The 20216-nt window shown below is 41.2% G+C and overlaps 2 protein-coding genes and 1 long non-coding RNA gene across 4 annotated transcripts in view; 1 reads left to right on the forward strand and 2 right to left on the reverse strand.

Annotated features, from left to right (window-relative positions):
- LOC127964884 (NACHT, LRR and PYD domains-containing protein 12-like) overlaps positions 1-20216 on the reverse strand; it is a 1383583-nt gene that overhangs the window by 131833 nt on the left and 1231534 nt on the right. The gene's annotated exons all lie outside the window — the stretch shown is intronic.
- Positions 1-20216, forward strand: part of LOC127964951 (uncharacterized) — a 153693-nt gene that overhangs the window by 56015 nt on the left and 77462 nt on the right. The window lies entirely within an intron of this gene.
- Positions 1025-4860, reverse strand: LOC127964924 (uncharacterized). Of its 2 annotated transcripts, XR_008155150.1 has the most exons (14): positions 4724-4860; positions 3947-4588; positions 3738-3827; positions 3559-3647; positions 3358-3474; positions 3231-3278; positions 3062-3145; positions 2898-2963; positions 2350-2401; positions 2202-2252; positions 2002-2046; positions 1838-1908; positions 1689-1749; positions 1025-1431 (listed from the first exon to the last, which is right to left on the reverse strand). XR_008155150.1 is itself a non-coding variant. In XM_052565468.1 (12 exons), the coding sequence occupies exons 1-11, from the start codon at positions 4776-4778 to the stop codon at positions 2012-2014; spliced, it is 1329 nt and encodes a 442-aa protein (XP_052421428.1). In that variant the 5' UTR covers positions 4779-4860; the 3' UTR covers positions 1799-1908; positions 2002-2011. The 2 variants fall into 2 exon arrangements, 1 of the variants encoding a protein (XP_052421428.1); XM_052565468.1 differs by lacking the exons at positions 1025-1431; positions 1689-1749 and having other exon boundaries at positions 1799-1908.

Below are 20216 nucleotides of genomic sequence, written 5' to 3' on the forward strand. Positions count from 1 at the left end.
AAAATATACTTATGAGTTTTAACTTTCATTTCTACCTAGTCAGTTCCATTTGAATTTACTTATGTATTTAAGTAAAATAAATAAAAATGAAACCTCAAGTAGCTTATTGAATTAAACATGATATTTTGAAGTAAAAAGACAAAATAGTATTTGTTTGTAAAATTTACTTAACTGATGCTATCTTTATTTACAAGTTCAAAAAATCATTTTTTACAGTGTACAACTTAATTTTTTAAACGTTGTCCATGTTTAGCATGGGAATCCAACTCTTTAACAGTGCAAAAAACTCCAACTTCACCCCCCCTTTAAGGTCATTACAAAAGACAATAAAAATAAGTTTGACAGACAAAAATTTACACTTGTGTACAGAAAACTTGAGCGCACATGAGCTCAGCTTTACAGAAACTCGCTGATCAGATCACAGACACAGAACAACAACACCCAGACTCTGTTTTAATCAATTCTCTGGGACTTTAATAAAGCCAATCTCTCCCGTGAACTGCCAAAATACAGACAGCATGTTACATGTCCCACAAGAGACAGTAATATATTGGATCACTGTTACACCACAATAAAGGATGCATTTCACTCTGTTCTATGGGCAGCTTTGGGGAGATATATCCATCTGCAGACCCGCAGCACAGCCGTTTCAGAACCGGAAGCGAGGAGCGGAGCTTACGTACTTACCAGAGCAGCGCCACCCACGGTTTTGAAGTATAATTGGCTTTTATTCATAAGAAACGTTATACTTTATGTGCGCATGTTACAACGACACATTAAAAAAAAATTGTTTAATATAATTGTATATACTTATTCATTTAATTGCATTACGTGAGCTATTTCCTCGAGTTCGAGATAATAAAAATTAATTGAAACTTAAGGCATTTTATATGAAATATACTTTAATCACAACATAAAAAAATATACTTCAAAGCAAAGAACATGTGTATCATGCATTTCACTACAAAAAAATTAAAACATTGCTGTAAAAATCTTCAAACACACAAAATTTTAAAAGAAACAAATCAAAAACTAGATAATTAAAGTTTATGGAATAAACTTGCTAAACAATTTGCCATGACAATTTTGTATAAAATGAAAATGACAATTTACAAAACAAACAATTCACACATTGTCATGACCATATGGCATTAATTTAAATTAAAATGTATCAAATGAACAGTTCAGTTTTAGACCCATTTTGTCATGACATTCTTGTATAACTAATTCCATGTCATCCCTGAACTGAAAAAGAAACGTAAAGGGCTCCCTCGAAGAGTCTGTGCTTTCACTGAGATCATTGAGGGCCTTTTCCTTTTCCTCCTCAGTCATGGTGAGGAAAAGAGGCTCTTCCACCGGCCCTCTGAGCAGATGGTTATTGGAATCAATCCATTTCACAGCTTCTGCCATGTCTCGGATTACTGGTAGCTCCTTGATTACAGAATATTAAAGAAAAAATTAATTTTTACATTTCTTACAGATGTTTATATATGTATGCATTTATGTATTTACATATGTATTTGTGTGTGATTAGTCAACATTTGAAGTGGATCAAAAGAGTTAATCAGTAAGTTGTCCTAAGACAAGAATGGTTATTGTTTTGATTTTAATACAACTTTGATGAAAGGTTTTGATCCACTTCAACTGTACATATGTGTGTATATATGGGCTTTAAATCTGAGACATACCTCACTGCTGCTAAGCTCAGCTGGTTCTCTGTGTGGAAGAGCCTCTTGAAGGGTATCTGCACTGTAATATACATATTTTGGTTCATTTAAAAATGATCAGAAGGGGGTGCAAATGTAATGGTGGGCTGGAGGAAATGTCCAGTATTTACCTTTCAGAGAAAACCCCAAAGTTCTCTAAAAGAATTAGAGTCCACCATCTCCGAATCTTTGGCATGTCACACTGGAAGAAAAAGGAAAAAAAATAACTGAAATATTAAAATATTAACAGCTACAACAACATCAGTTAAACACATTTACCTTTATAATTACTTACAGATGTAAAATCAAAGGGTGCTCCCAAGGCAAGATGTAGAGCATACTGGAATAAAAAAAAAGAAAACAAATTATACACACACACACACACACACACACACACACTCTCTGTAAATGCAAAACAATAATAAAAAAACCTGCCTTGTTCCTCATAAATAAACCAATTATGGTGTAATTATTTAGTTATAAATAAAACAATACCATCAACATGAAGACTCCACAGTCCACACCACCAATCTGTTGGGGGATATCCTAAAAAAATAAAATAATAAAATATAAAAAAAAAAAACCTTTTACAATGTTTGACACTTCCCACTATCCCAACTTTAGCATACTTCCTATAACCAACCTTGTTTTTTATTAGCATCCATGTTCCAGGTGCAATTTTGGCTGTCATCTTGCTGCAACAAAAATACACATAATAAACATATTTGCTAATATGCAAAATTACATACAGTTTGATGCTCTGAAACCATAGCAGTCAACAGTATTTGGGTCTTTCTTGTAAAAACTGTCACACCATGCAAAGACAGAACATCATGCAAGTAACCATTAAGCAAGCTTATTAAACTCTTGCACAGAACACAGCAAAACTTGAACACAAATATTGAACAGCGAACCTTGAACAGCAAGCCTGAACTTAGAACCTTGAACATTTTCACTATTTTATTTTTGCAACCTGAAAGCTTTCATATATCTCCCATCACCCAACCCATATGGATTGGTTGAATCTAGGAAGAACATGTGTCTATCTTTTGGCTTCATGACCTGCAAAAAAATGTTAGTTCTTCCAAATCATGAAATTGTATTTCTGAATTGTGATAAGACAAACACAGTAAATTTTTTTTGACAGTTAATTTTTTTGAAAGTTAAATAGCTAGATCACAAATGACATACACACAACATCCAGTGTCCTGGCTTCCAAGCAGGGAAGATAATGCAGTCTTTTAGTGCAATGTTATCCTGTAAACAATACATATATATAAAAACAAAAAAAACATTCAGATGGTTAAAATAAAATTGGTCACTGCTTTAAATGGTATGTAACTTTGTGGCCTCACTGGAAATGACAAGGATGGGTCCAGATTATTTGGAGGCAACCAGGTCACCACAACATATGCATTAGCTGTCCACACATCCAATCCCTACAACATAACGTACTTATGTAAGACTATAAACAAGCTAGACAACTATGTCTCAGGTTATTTGCAGCTTTATACAAATACTTACTCGTTCCATAGAGACCAAAGTAATTACTTCAAGACAGCTGTTTGCAATCTGAATTTTTTAAAAAGAAAATTGTAAAGAGTCACAGTCATTTCTTAATATTATTGTATGTTACTTTGTATCAACTTACTGTTGCCTCCAACTGCTCATTGAGACAGAGAGTCCAGAAATCTTTTCTTTTCAGAACCACGTTTCCAACTTCAGCAATTGTCTCATCTTGGTCGCCTGTCCCCAAAACCCATTCAAGCTTAGAGAGAAGAAAAAAATGATTAAAAAACCATTTTTGGTTTGCCATTGCAACATCAAATAAAACCAAATACCTTTCACATACCATTACTGATTGCCTATGAGTTGGCACACAATCCCAACAATCTCTACTGGCAGACAGGCATTTATAATTACACACCATTTCAGTTTCTGCTGTAATAATAAAAATTTGAAAATTACATACAACAACTTTATGCATTACAGCTTTATGATATATTAAAACTTATGCAGGTTTACACTTACTACTGGTTGGGACCGTCATTGATGTCGGGGTAACATGCTCCATCTCAATGTCTGTGGGGACTAGCTCGTCTATAGAGATGTCCGAATTTTCTTTAACAATACAAAACAAGCAACAAGTTAGACACAAACATATTTCTTTTGTTGGCTTATGCATTTACACTTAAAAAAAAAAAAAAAAAGGTATTTAATATAAAGGTATTTTAACTTACCCAGCACAGCCTGTCCATGCATATTCATCACCAACTTTGATCCAAATGTCTTCATTAATCTAGTCCTCACTTTGTTGTTCTTGTTTTCGTTATAGTGGTGAATTATGGTCCTCATTTGAAAGAGGTGTGTTGATGGCTGAGACATGTTCAAGAAGTAGTTATTTTTTCTCATCTTTGAGAACAGTTGCTCTGCAACCTGGCTATTTATTTTGCCAGCTAGTTGAGGCACTATAGTGATCTTCCTCAGAACATCTCTACTGTCTTTGGTATTGTTCTCGTGAAAACGGTCAGATAATATGTAATGATCAGAAGATCCTGTCAGTGGGTGTCCTTGAGGATCACTTGCACTCTTTTTTTCCTCCAGCCAAGGCAAGGACACTTTCAGATTTCCAGATCTGGCAAGTGTTATGTTTTCTTGAGTGGGTTCTGCCAAGCGTCCCTCATGTGGATGAATAGGAATGCTTTCTGGTGCCCTGAGATTGGCATGTGTTGCTAAACCGCGTGCAAAGTCATAAATGATAATGTTCGGCATGTGCTTCCATGAGAACAGAAGATCAACAAAATCTCGAGGGCTTTCTGCTCGAAGATTGCATTTTAAACTGTAAACTACACCACATGGGCACATGATGACTCCCCAGCCTCCTAATATAGGAAAGAAAAAAAAAGGGGAAAAAAACCCCAAACAATTTAAAAGGAAAAAATAAATAAAATAAAAGTTTTGAACATCCATGTACTGCCAATATATTAATTGTATTATCAAAAGTTAGATAAGCTCACCAGAGGCACCCCAGATTTTTTCAAAGATTTTATCATATGTTTGCCTCGATTTCATTTCATTGGACAATCTGAGGAGGAGGTCACTCCGAGAGCCAGTGGAGTCCAGACCACATTCTTTGCATAGTTTCCGAATAACAATAACCTACAAAAGTATATTATTTAATATAGTGTGTGTGTGTGTGTGTTATATATATATATATATATATATATATATGGCCATGGAAATAATCACGGCCACCCCGATCGTAATCGCGATCTATTATAAATAATAATAATAGTTTCTTAGATTTTGATCAAAATGACCTCGATCGATCATGGCGGAACGATTACGTTCGGACTGTGAAACTATCGCGAGATTCGCGACAATTGAATCACTTGTCACTTACAGGCAAATGCGCTATCGCGAGAGTTTCCGTAGCGCGCGTTTCATTCCAGCATTTGTAAAAAGTCGAGGACTGAGAGAGACGAGAAGTGAAGCTTCGCTTTTGTGCCTGGTTCAACTCGTGTTTGAGCACACAAACACATCTTTTCAGGTGAGTTATTAAAGTCAGATAAATTATTATCTTAGTTCCGTTCAACTATTTGTGTCTGAAGTTTTCATTATCCTGTGTAACAAACAGGTAACGTAAGGAGCAGTTAACTTTGCTAGCTTCATATTAGCCGACTCAGATGCTCAAAACTATGTTTATTTTATCTCTGAATATATAAATGAATATATAAAGATTTTATATACAGTAACGTTACTTTTCTATGTAAACAGGCTAACGTTAGATGGATGATAGATAAAATCAAGATAAAATTAGGTACCTACAACAAAAACATCTAATCTTTGCTCAATAATAATCCTAAATGTTTTGCTGTTTTGCTTATGTTTTGATTTGTATTTATGTCAGTCAGTGGAAAATGAAGAGACAGGCAGCAGATATAGCATCTTTCTTCAGGAAGAGTAGCAAGAAGCAGCCAAATGACTCTAAGACACAGGAGAATAATAGACAGGATGAAAGAGAGAAAGAACAGACTGACACAGAGAGTGAAAGAGAAGAATTTACAGAGAACACAAGCCCAAGAGAAATGTAAGGTATTGTGGCAATGCTGTTGTCGGGAATTTAACCCAGCGCCAACTATGGCAAGAAATATAGACTACGCCACCCCGGAAACTGGCCGGGGACCTACCGGTATACAAATGTATCACCAGCACACAGATACGTGGTGGCTGAGACAGATATCAGACACAGTACACAGAATTCAACAATTTATTCAAAATCACTAATTTATATATACACAATTTATTATTTTAATAAGCACTAAAAAAAGGGATAGGCATGGATCATAAAAATATGAAAGACAAACAATTTTCCGATTTCAGAACTGGGGGACTCAAGTTACTTATCCAATGACCACAGCAAACACTTGTGCTCTAACCACACAGCATCATCACCCACGTTGTGAACACCGCAAACCTACAGCCACACCACCACCACACACGACACTGGCTAGGACTGGTACCCCAATTCTGAAGGGAAAGGAAACAGAACAACATAAGAAACAAAATACCCACATTCATACACAGTCACATATGCACATCAGGTTATTATTTGTCAGAAACACTTATCACTCGCTGCCTGACGGAAACAAGGACACCAGGTCACTGGCAATCCTCACTCACTGGTACTCACAGACTGTGGGCAACACAACAGGTTGTGACGTGTCACAGTATGCATACAAACAAAATAAAATACAATCTTAAGTAAAGCAATTTCAAAAGAAACTAGTCTGACAGAGAAACGGCAGTTAAACACAATGGTTGCGTCAAACACTTAATGATTCGTCTGTAATTACCCCCCACAAAGTTAAAGTCAAATTAGTTTGAGGGCGATGAGTCACTTCAGGCCGGGAACGCTAGCGGTTCCGGTTGTCACGGTAACCCCCCAGTGCGCTACAATTAAGTCGGTCAATTTGATCAAAGTATGCAGTACCACAACATTCACCGTCCAGTAAATGGCAGAAGAGTAGTTGAAAGAATTAGCAGGCACAATGAAGGACAGTCCACCCCGCCCAGAAGCTCTCCGGTGCCGAGACTGAAACGCGTGCAAATACTCTCAAATAGACCACAAAAGCCTGCTGCAACACCTCCTGGCCCCCCGTGTCACTAAAAACACAAAACGTGTTAAATGCAAAATTTGCCGCCTCAGGATCCCCAGCAAACACCTACATGTACACCTATATGAGACATACACATGTGACATACCTGCAGATAATAACTCACACCGACCCGCGCACTCACTGGCGTACGAGTTCGAGGTTTGTAGAGAGAGAAGTTTATCCGCATCCTCAGCCACACTGCTGGACATAAACACGGCGCACACAAGATGACGTCATATCCGTGACCCCCAAATGACATGCTACCTGGATGTCAATCACATCCCCTTTTATACAGGTGGAATGTACCACTTTCCCAAAAAAATGGTTGATCATATCACTACAATCCACCCCCCCATTAGTCATCGTAGTCCCAACGATGAACAACTCTGCTAATCCCAAGGTCTAAACCAGGCCACCACGGAGTTAGCACCCACGGTAGACGTGACAGAGATTTGATTAGCCTCACTCCCTACAGCTCGTGGTAAGCGGTAGAGGTTTGAATGCTGGCCTGCCCCTACACGTCCAGTTCGTCTTGGGGCCCGTCCAGATATATTGGACATCCCCAAAGCAACGGATACGGGCTCTGGATGTAAACTTGCACTACTCTCCCCTACCCCTACTGCAGGCCTGATAGCCAAACTCTCGACTCCAGAGGCAGGAGTTAATCGCCCTTCGGAAGGAGCTCTACTCACCTCTGCACCCCTCTCACTTACTGGTGGCGCTTCCACCACATACGCTACATCGCCATCCTCCAATTCATCCTCCATTTCATCCTCCATCATCAAGGGTGCTGATCGTTCAGACTGATCCCCCAGAGATTCCGTCAGAGTCGGACTGCCACAAACACAGGGTTTTAAAGAGGTACGATGAACATGGCGGAGCTTACCAAGGTCATGTACAGGTGCTACCGTATACACGGACCCACCCCCCCGGGGTGCCCGAACTACCTGATATTTTATCGAGCTCCATAAATCCTGGATTTTATGTCGTCCCAAGAATCCATGCTCTCGCAGATAGACCAATTGGCCCTCCGCCAAAGGCTGCTCTCTAACCCTTTGATCAAACTTGGCCTTACGATTTAGAGCTGCTGCTTGCAGCCGCTCTCGGGCACCCTCAAAGGCCACTTGGAGACGAGCCTGATGCTCTTCCACCCAATGGTGGATTCTACCAGACACTGGCTCTTGCACTCGGCCAAGCAAGAAATCCACCGGCAGTCTCGGCTCCTGCCCAAACATCAAAAAGTAAGGGGTTTCACCCGTGGACTGGTGGGGAGTTGTATTATAGCAGAATATCACCTGGGACAAACAAGAAGCCCAGTCCCTCTTTCTCCCAGTGGGCAACGTCCGCAATAAATTGTGCAAAGTCCGGTTAAACCGTTCGCACTGGCCATTACCGGCTGGATGGTATGCCGTGGTGCGAGACTTACCCACCTGATAGAGGCTACATAACTGCTGAATGAGATGGGATTCGAAGTTCCGGCCCTGATCAGAATGGATCCGCCCCGGAACTCCAAACTTATAAAACCACTCTTCCACCAAAACACGGGCCACGGTTTCTGCTCGTTGATCACGAGTAGGTATTGCCAATGTGAATTTACTAAAAACATCCGTCATAACCAGCACATTTTCGTGCCCAGAATGGGAAGGCTCCAAGACTGTGAAGTCAAGGGCCACGATCTCGTTTGGACGGGAGGACAGTAGATGTGCCATGTAACTCCGAGCAACTGGTGCAGCCTCCTTGGCTTGCTGACACCGCTCACATCGCTGTACCCAATGTGCTACATCGGCCGACATCCCTGGCCAATAGCAACGTTGTCGCACCAACTCCAGGGTTCGTTCAATGCCTTGATGCCCATGACACTGATGTAATTGGGTCAGTACCTCAGTCTGTAACACAGCAGGCAGCACTAGCTGTAGCACCTCTTCACCGCCATCGGGACGGCAAACCCGTCGATATAACAGGCCGTCCTGTTCCTCCAGACGGTCCCACTGCTGAAGCAGCACCAAGATCAGCTTGGACAATTGTCGTCGCTCTTGAGGCCCTGGGCCTCGCCCTTGACGCCAATACTTAAGGGCTGCACCAATTGTGGGATCCTCCTCTTGCAACAGCAACAGTTCGGGCCCAGATCGACTTGGCAACGCCTGCACAGCCCTCACAGTGGTGGGTAAGGCTGAACTTACAGTGGTGGTCCGCCTCAACAGTTCAGGGACTAACGTTCCTAACTGACTATTGCCTTCCAAAGGCTGCCCTCCTGAAGGCAACCGTGATAATGCATCCGCATTCCGGTTGGACATACCTGACCGGTACTGCACCTCAAAATCAAAGGCTGCCAGCTCAGCCGCCCACCGCTGTTCGGTGGCGCCCAATTTTGCTGTTACCAAATGACTCAGCGGGTTGTTATCTGTGCGTACGATACAATGATGTCCCAATAAGTATTCACGAAACTTTTCGGCCATGGCCCATTTTAAGGCCAAAAACTCCAGCCGCATGGAGCTGTATGTTGCAGTATTACGCTCCGCTGAACGAAGACTCCGGCTAGCATAAGCCACTGGTCTCACCTTGCCATCAACCTCTTGGGACAGCACCGCACCTAGCCCTACATGGCTGGCATCGATCTCCAAGATGAACGGAAGTTTAAAATCTGCATATGCAAGGATGGGTGCGGTGGTAAGTTTTTGTTTCAACGTCCGAAATGCTTGTTCACACTGTTCGGACCACAACGCCCCCAACTCCTGTCTACGATTACTCACCTTCCCTTTACCTGCCTCGGTCACTAACCGATGCAACGGCGCTGCTATCTGGGCAAACCCTTCTACAAATCGCCTATAGTAGCTAACAAAACCTAGAAAGGTCCGCAGCTGTGACACAGTTTTGGGACAGGGCCACTGAGCTACGGCCTCGACCTTACCAGGATCTGTAGCTACTCCTTGGGACGATATTACATGTCCCAAGTACTGCACCTCTTCCCTAAAGAAGGCGCACTTTTCCAGCTTAACCTTGAGGCCAGCAGCTCTTAGGCGTTCCAGTACCATCCTTAACCGTTGCAGGTGGTGTTGCACGGATGAGGAATAGACAATGATGTCATCAAGATACAACAGGACAGACTGGTGTCGCTGATCGCCAAAGAGCCGCTCCATCAAGCGCTGGAAAGTGCCTGGGGCATTGCACAGGCCGAAGGGCATGCGGTTCCATTCGTATAACCCAAAAGGTGTACAAAAAGCAGTTTTATAACGATCAGATTCAGCAACAGGGACTTGATTATACCCGCTGGCCAGATCTAACGTGGTAAACCAGCGAGACCCTGTTAAAGAATCTAGTGTCTCTTCAATTCGCGGCAATGGAAAGGAGTCTTTTCGAGTCTTAGCATTTAGCTGACGGTAGTCTACGCACATGCGTAGGCTACCATCCTTCTTCTTAACCAAGACAACTGGAGAGGCATATGGACTGCAACTTTCACGAATCACTTGCGAATCTAAAAGCTGGCTGATATGGGTCTTAACCAACTCATATTCGGATGGAGGAATTCGTCTATAGCGTTGTCGGACTGGAGTCTCGTCAATTAGCGGAATTTCATGAGACAGGAGGTCAGTACCCCCGACATCCCGCTCACCAGTGGAAAACACACTCTGGAATTCCAAGAGGAGAGCCCTTACCTGTTCCTGCTCCTCGTCCGACAACCCTTGCAATTCAACATTTTTAACCTGCCCTACTTCTGACGCAATGATCGTGTCACAGGTCGTTATCTGAGCATTTGCCAGCGATACCTCGGTCAGCCCAACAGGGGAGTCAACTAGACACACTTCCCACAACCTCCCAAGAATGGTTGTGGGATATACAACAGCATCAAGAACCCCAACATTAATGACAGGCACAGAAACTGTCCCACCCTTAACACGCACTAAGGATGGGGAGGCTAATAAGCCAGCTGGCAACCCAGTCTCAAGGGGCTCAAATAACACAATCTTATCACGAAATATGGATGAGCACGTTGCGGTTATGAACTTTAAGGTGCCGCCTGGAAGACGACACACTCTACGACCCCGGACTTTTACATTACCCCCGCAAGTGAGAACACCATCAACCCTTTGGCAAGTTTGAAAAGCCTGAGACAATTCCACCTCATTCGTCATTAATGGCAACTCAAACAGGGTGGATCCATACTGTCCGAGAAGCTCCCTGTAGCAGCGCCCAAGAACATTCATCCCCAGAATACCAGGGATGCTAGAGCTGCCACCTGGAGGATCACGAACCACAAGTATTCCACACTCTGATACCACGTGACCACACAGCTCAATGTCCAGTTCCATGTACCCAATGTAAGGAATTTCGAGTCCATTGGCGGCTCTGAGCTGCAACCAATGGCATGACTGTAATCGATCCTGGCCCCACGGTTCAAACCAAAGCCTAAAACAACTTTCTGTAATGGTTGATACCATGGAACCAGTATCTAACAAACAGGGTACTGAGACACCCCCCATGGAAACAACAAGATGTGGGCATGGGGAGACTAAACGAGACACGGATGTGTCATCCTGTAAAACACGGGAGCCACGCATACCCCCAACCGAACTGTGACTCTGCAGCACGGTGGGGGCTAGTTTCCCGACTGGTTCGGGAAACTAGACCTAACTGGCCTTGCGTCGCTGGACGAATCAGCCTGGGAACGAGTAGGCGGGCCGGGAGAATGATGTCGCCAATTACACTCACGGGCAAAATGACCGGGCTGCTGACACCGTCGACAAATCACAGAAGTGGGACGTGGCGAATGACCACGTAACTGGGTACTGTGGCTTCGGGTTATAATTTGAGTAAGCTGGTCAAGCTGCTTTTGCTGCTGATTAAACATTTCCCGTAATTCAACCAATTCAGATGGGCGATCCCCATGCTCTGAACGAACCCCAGTATCGCCTTGAACCCCACATTGAATTCCCCGCACCAGTGGAACAGATTGACTTCGCCCCCTGGCACCACCCGGCATCCCCTCTCGTTCCCAGCGAATAGCTTCCCCTCGCACGTCCAACAGTGTTGCAGCAGGCTGACGTCTAACCAGTTGTTTTAATTCTCGACGTAATGCATTATCTAACACACCTTCAATGAATTGGTCTCTTACTACACTGTCTGCATTTGGGATGGTATGTGGGGCTTGTCGTTTAAGTCTATCAAATAGACCCAACAATACCAGGGAGAACTCTTGTAGTGTTTCTCCCTCCAATTGTCGGCGCGAATAAAAAACCTCCAGCAGAGCAATATAGGATTCTGCACAACCATATAACTCACGCAGTGCTGAAATAATTCTTTCTGGATCATCTTTATCAATGCTGGGTCGATATTTGATTTCATCCCGAGCCTCTCCTTCGAGATGATCAAACAAAAAGAAGGCTTGTTCAGCAACAGTCATGGTTCGCATACGCATACACGCCTGAGCTTCTTCGACCCACTCTTCAATGCCTACACCAGACCTACCATTAAATTTTGGACAACGCCGTTCACGGGGAATAAACACAAAGCGCTCAACGGTACCGACATTTAGGTCGACAGAACTAGGAGTTACCGGCCGTGACACACTACTAGAGGCTGCACCAGGATCAAGCAACTCAACCGGTGCCCGTTCCTGTCGCAGTCTCTCATTATCAGCCTTCAACTGAGCCACTAGTTCTCTCATTTCCTGTAATTCAGCCTCCATAGCTAAATTTGATTAGGGGTACTTACCAGACGAATCTCCACTGTATTGTCACAACTAGAAAACACAAAAAAAACAAAACAAAAAAAAACACAATGTCTCTGAATCTGTACAGCAGCCACAATACCCTGCCGACTATACGCCAAATGTGGCAATGCTGTTGTCGGGAATTTAACCCAGCGCCAACTATGGCAAGAAATATAGACTACGCCACCCCGGAAACTGGCCGGGGACCTACCGGTATACAAATGTATCACCAGCACACAGATACGTGGTGGCTGAGACAGATATCAGACACAGTACACAGAATTCAACAATTTATTCAAAATCACTAATTTATATATACACAATTTATTATTTTAATAAGCACTAAAAAAAGGGATAGGCATGGATCATAAAAATATGAAAGACAAACAATTTTCCGATTTCAGAACTGGGGGACTCAAGTTACTTATCCAATGACCACAGCAAACACTTGTGCTCTAACCACACAGCATCATCACCCACGTTGTGAACACCGCAAACCTACAGCCACACCACCACCACACACGACACTGGCTAGGACTGGTACCCCAATTCTGAAGGGAAAGGAAACAGAACAACATAAGAAACAAAATACCCACATTCATACACAGTCACATATGCACATCAGGTTATTATTTGTCAGAAACACTTATCACTCGCTGCCTGACGGAAACAAGGACACCAGGTCACTGGCAATCCTCACTCACTGGTACTCACAGACTGTGGGCAACACAACAGGTTGTGACGTGTCACAGTATGCATACAAACAAAATAAAATACAATCTTAAGTAAAGCAATTTCAAAAGAAACTAGTCTGACAGAGAAACGGCAGTTAAACACAATGGTTGCGTCAAACACTTAATGATTCGTCTGTAATTACCCCCCACAAAGTTAAAGTCAAATTAGTTTGAGGGCGATGAGTCACTTCAGGCCGGGAACGCTAGCGGTTCCGGTTGTCACGGTAACCCCCCAGTGCGCTACAATTAAGTCGGTCAATTTGATCAAAGTATGCAGTACCACAACATTCACCGTCCAGTAAATGGCAGAAGAGTAGTTGAAAGAATTAGCAGGCACAATGAAGGACAGTCCACCCCGCCCAGAAGCTCTCCGGTGCCGAGACTGAAACGCGTGCAAATACTCTCAAATAGACCACAAAAGCCTGCTGCAACACCTCCTGGCCCCCCGTGTCACTAAAAACACAAAACGTGTTAAATGCAAAATTTGCCGCCTCAGGATCCCCAGCAAACACCTACATGTACACCTATATGAGACATACACATGTGACATACCTGCAGATAATAACTCACACCGACCCGCGCACTCACTGGCGTACGAGTTCGAGGTTTGTAGAGAGAGAAGTTTATCCGCATCCTCAGCCACACTGCTGGACATAAACACGGCGCACACAAGATGACGTCATATCCGTGACCCCCAAATGACATGCTACCTGGATGTCAATCACATCCCCTTTTATACAGGTGGAATGTACCACTTTCCCAAAAAAATGGTTGATCATATCACTACAGTATCATGACGATATCAAGTGGAGTCCCTCTTCTCCAAATGACACATATTTTAATAAAAATAAACACATACATACAAAAGTTACACACTCAAATGTTGGACTGGATTAAAATATAAGAAAATGTACAAGTGATAAGTTTTCTATTTCTGAATTTCAGGATACACAGTTATGATGATCTATATTAAATCTGGACAGCTCAGGATATAAGCCCATCACTGAAAATATCACATTGATTTTCTTGGTTTTCAGTGCTGTATAAACATATCAACTATTTTCTTAATGTCCTTTGGATAAAAACGTCTTTTGCTGAATTAGTTTAGTTTCCTTGAAGCTTGTTTCTTCTGTTCATCAACACTGCTCCACACATTACACTTCCATGCATTCATTTAACTTCACATCACTGATTCCTGTAGCGGCTCTTATTCACCATCAGCTGAACCTGAGGAAACTGAACTGACGTCTAAATACTGAGAGTCCTACAATAAAACACACAGACAGTCAGATATGAGTATGAGACATTACTGCTGTCACATCACATCAGCAGATCCAGCTCAGAAACACACAGGATATTCATATTACAGTCAGAGATATGAATCAGAGTATGTGAGCGGAGCGCGGAGTGGAGCGTGTGATTTTGACTGGAGCGAGGAGCAGATCTTTTAAAAGTCGGAGCGTCGTGGTTTTCACTCGCTCCAAGATCGCTCCAGCACCGCTCCGTCACGAGTACAATTCATGCCAACAGCCCGTAATATAACTGGATATTTAGCAAGAAATCACATGTTAAACATATTTAGCTAACTTGATAGATAAGGATCACTCAAATCAGAAAGAATGTGAAGGCTATGACGGCGATATGGACATGAGCGGGAAGTTATAGTTCTCAAGGATGTTTGATTCTTCTAAATACTGAATATTTTCAGCTGAAAGCATGATTTAAACACGTAGACTACTACAACACTTAATTATTCACAGTGAGTGTGGAGTGGAGCGGAGCGGAGTGATAATTAAATGATCGGAGCGCGGAGGAGAAATTGTTGACGCTCCACTCCGCTCACATACTCTGATCTGATGAACAACTGATCATAGATTAATAACAGTGAATGATCAACAACTCTCTCTTTATCATTTACACACAGAGACACTGGAGGAGATGAACATATTCATATATTCATAGATCATCACAGAATTAAACAGTTTAAAGTACAGAAACTAAAGTGGAGCTGAATTATTATCTTATATTCTGCAAATATGTCTGTTACTAAACTTTGGCCATTTTAAAAGATTTAAATAATAATATACTCACAGTAGTCTAATGTCTCCAGTTTATAACGTGGATCATCTTTCAGATCAGAGAGTAACTTCACTTCTGATTGTCGTAGATTATTCCACATTAGAATCAGTTCTCTCAGGTGTGAGGGGTTTGATCTCAGAGCTGAAGCCAGAGCAGAACAACCTTCATCTGTGACGTCACAATATCTCAACCTGTAGAGAACAATGACACGGTGTTAATTGTAGTTGAAGTGTGTGTAGTTTGTTATTGACTCTGGTCTCAGAGCAGGAGAGGAGATATAATGACAAGCATTGTCACAAACTGCTTCTGATAGAATGAGATTTCTGCCTGTTGATGCTCAATGCTGCTGTTTGAAACTGTCATGTGCTTCAGGACTGAACAGACACACAGAGCTGAATGTGAGATATTGTTTCATAGTGATATAAGCACAGATCTGTCTGGAGAAACACTCACTTGCTCCTCTAATTATGATTTACAGTTTACCTAAAAATGAAGATTAAAAATCATCAAAATCCCACAGACCTACATTGAGGAAATGTTCAGATGAGCCAAGACTATTCAAACTCCAACTGTCAAAATTCAAATGTAAACAAACTGAAGGCCTTTAGACTCCATTTAACTGCCATTCTATGTTCTATTTCTAGACCATTCAAACTCATTTAACCTTCCATTCTGTCTAATATTTCTAATCTATCAATCATCTATAGACGGTTTCATCGGGCGTACGCGCCTGGACCTAAGTTGACTTCCGGTCTGTGTTGTGTATATCGGTCTGGCTGCGGTGCCATCTACAGACACAGTTAAAGTCAAGGTGATGAGTAAACTGAAGTTGGGCTCAGGTGGTTGCGCTGTGGGATGTGTTTCCTATACATTTATGGTTTTTCAAAAAGGCTTCGTTGAATAAACATGTGTAACGTTACGTCCTGCATGGGTTGTTACCAAGCAAATGCAATCAGTATCAACAAAATTGATCTTTGCAATGCAAAGAAAACAGAAGCTGCATCTGAAGAGCCATTTACATGTTTTTACACACTGTTTAATCCAGCTCTGAGGGACATGGAGTACTTTAACATGCAGTTACAAATGAATAAATAATGCTTTGATATTTTAAACATAAAACATTGAAAACTGATGTTTAAAATTTTTTAAAAAATGAAAAGGTACCTTAAATGTGAAATTAAAACCGCCAGTAGCTGGCAGCGAGTCACTGTTAATAAGTGAGTCGCTGCGATTGAACCGAATCATTTAAACTGTTGATTCATTCAGGAATGAATCACTGTCATGTTGCTCAGAGACGCAAAACAGTGCTGTTTTTGGAATGATTTTTGTTTTTAGAAATAGAGCAAAAACAGGGAATATGTTGTCTAAAACATAAGTCTCTTGATATTAACTTCTTGTTTATTGAGCTGTTGTATAAAATCAATATCAAAACTGTAATTATATGCTGACTTTTGGAGTAAAACGTCACTCTTCGTGCGATAGTAACCATTTGAAATTATATAAATTATATAGATCTATAAATGTTCTGCCCCATATCTTGAAAAAATTGTATAATTCTAAATTTCCAGTGAAAGAACACATTCGCTGCGTCCGAAATCGAATACTGCGTACTGGGTACTACATTTGAATTTGAACGTACTACTCGACCGTTAGAAAAGTACGTTCTATATAGTATGAATGTGGGTAGTATGAATGGAATTCGGACCATAGACAGTAAAAGAAATGGACACAGCGACCCCATTGGACCTCAACTGAGACAAATGAAGCCCAGTTTTAGCGTTTTTTAGCACTTCCGTTTCTGACGCGCAGACTCAAACGAAGCTTGACGACGTCACCAACCTGTCTGACAGATGTAAATCTTCTAGTAGCTGTGCGTGCAAACTGCCATCGTTAATCTTGCAGAGACGGCGAGCTTGAGCGGGGAGTTCTTTGTCGTGAGTGAGCAGGAGTAAGTATTCTGATTAATTATTTTGTATAGTATTTTAAAATGTAACGCCAGTATGCCATATTAAGTTAATTGCCTGCGAGCTTCTCCTCCTGTCTGTACGGTAATGCGACAGAGAGCCGAGTGGTTATGACGCAATCGTTAGCCTATTTTTTACAAAAACTGTTTATACGGGGCCATAATGTAACATAGAAGGTAATGGAGCCCTTTATACATTGTCGTGTATCTTAAGAAATAAATAATGGACAAACAGAGTCTTTAAACGCCTCAGATGTAAAGTTATTCGCTGTCAAAGTGACGCCAAAATGAATGGGAGTCAATGGGAATGCTAACGCAAGTGAAGTTCTGCTAAAAGATGGCAGCCCCCACCCGACTTCAACTTCCGGTCGAGTTCCTTGCCCCTTGATTCGGACGTACTACATCCGCCATGTTGACATTGTCACGTGACATACGTCGTCACAACAGCGCGTAAATTTAACGAGCCCAATCTACTGAGCGAACATCGGTGATGTTTTTCGTTTTTCTTACCGCTTTCGTCTGCGTTTTTACGTCGTTTGAATTAACAATTCAAAGCAGGCGTCGGTCAGCTGTTCGCAGATCATGCCTTCGTTGACAGCTTGTAAATCCTTTACTAAATATAAATTTAGCTTTTAATTTTCTACCTCAGATTAACAGCACCTACAGCTGTGAACAGAATGACAGCCTGGTTTTATGTAAGGATATAAAGTAATTTATTGTAATAAATAAATACAAATAAAATTACACAAAACGAACATAAATTAATTAATAAACTTGAATGAATGCTTAGACAAATACACACACACACACACACACACACACATATATACACATAAATACATTATAGAAATATACACAGAAACACACATCACAATATATACATAAATACATACATAATATATACATTATAGACAATATACACACATATGTAAATATATATAGTTAGATATAGATATATCAGCTAAAAAATGTGTAACCTATTGAAATTTTATTCTAAAAAACAAAAACTACATATTTACAGACTGTGAACAGCATCATACAGGCTGCTGTCACTGGCCTTCGACATCCAAGAGCTGCATAACATTGTGCACAGAATGAGCAGGTCAGGTCTGTCATGGGGATTTTGAGGAGGCTGATTGCCTTCTCCACCACAGATGACCTGGAGGCAGTGGAAGCAGTTTTCTTCTGGTAGCTGACACAATAGATGGCTGTCACATACAAATTGAACCTCCAGCAAGTGAAGCCTAATGTTATTTCAACAGGAAGCGGTTTCATTCTGTTAAGCTGCAGGTCACCACCATGGGAAGTACCTTGATATCTTTGTTGAGTATCCTGGGTCTGTGTATGATGCCAGGGTGCTGAAGAACTCTGGAGGCCTATCCACCTGCAGGAAAACACATCCTGGGAGATGGTGGGTATCCTTGTTTGAGTGCACACATCTGCCTCATCACAGCAGACAGAGAGCCTGAACAGAATCCTGCACAGCTTTGATTCAACACCAATGATGCTCACGCACAGAACATTGTTGAGAGAGCCTTCAGGATGATGAAGACCAGCTGCGCTCCATCTTCTTCTTCAAGGCCCTGGAAGTGAGTTCTGCCTTTGTGCAGATGTTGTTGCACGCTGTGCAGTGCTCCACAACCTCCGTCTTCTGAATGAGGACATTGCGGATCCACAAATTGTAGAGGATCATGACGATGATACACTGGAACCCCAAAACACAGAAGTCAGCACAGGAGAGCATGTGCGGGACAATCTGTCCACAGCTGTGTCCCACCAGATGACCGTGTGCAGCTCTTCAAGAGCAGATTACCTGTAGGACAGTCGAACAGGTTAAGACTCTGCAAATCAGTTCATGTTCTCATAGTGCTATTGTTTCAGCTTGTGTAAGTTGTGAAGGTAATTTTAAGACTGTCAAATCAAGATATACATATATTAGTTATTTAAGAAATATAAATACTATTTAAAAAAAATCACAGAAATATGTATTAATACACATGTAAGTATTTAAATTTAAACGTGTGTGTATTTATATATTCACATAAGTATATTACACTCATAACTGGGAATTCATATTACAGTTGAAAATGAACATTTTACAATTTGAAAATCTAGAAACATATCACATAACATAGCATACCAACATATTTACAACAAGTTTAATTTTATAATATGTATTACTTTATCCCTGGGGTATATTTTAGATTTTTCACTCATTTTTGATTCCCAAATTTAAAGTCCTCATCTACAGTTACTGAAATGAAGCTGCTGAAGTTTATTTTCCTGACATTATTATAGAAACGTCTTAAGAAATTCCCTTTTGCTGTTGCTTTAAGCTCTATTATACTACTTTATGAAAATGTTAATGTGGTTTTGTCTGAAGCTTTGTGCTCTTATCCATGTAGAAATAAAAAATAAATAAATAAATACATAAAGATAATAATTTGTATGGGTATTTCTCTAAAGTGTGGCACCCATTCTCAAGACAACATTCTTCAGATGTTAAGATGTTGCTTGTTTAAAAAACAACTGGAAACTGCTACAAAATCAGTGCACACAACTGCTTCAAAAGTTATTTGCTATTAAGTACTTTGCAACTGACAAAATAGCAACTGGAAATACCTGGAAATTCAGATTATAATAAAAAAAAAAAAACAGCATAAATCAGTGATGATCCTAACATAAATACATGTAAAGAGTGTGTGTAGTTAAGATTAATTTTAATTTATATACTTACTGAATTATGCTTTCCAGTGAGTAGGGTTTAATCAGTGGATGAGAACAAGATTGTGTTCATCAGTCTCTGTAACATCAGAACAGGATTTACACATTACTGATGATTTATGATCAAACTGAGGCACCTATTAA

This window comes from Carassius gibelio, chromosome B9, assembly GCF_023724105.1.
Source record: "Carassius gibelio isolate Cgi1373 ecotype wild population from Czech Republic chromosome B9, carGib1.2-hapl.c, whole genome shotgun sequence".
NCBI classification, from domain to species: Eukaryota; Metazoa; Chordata; class Actinopteri; order Cypriniformes; family Cyprinidae; genus Carassius; species Carassius gibelio.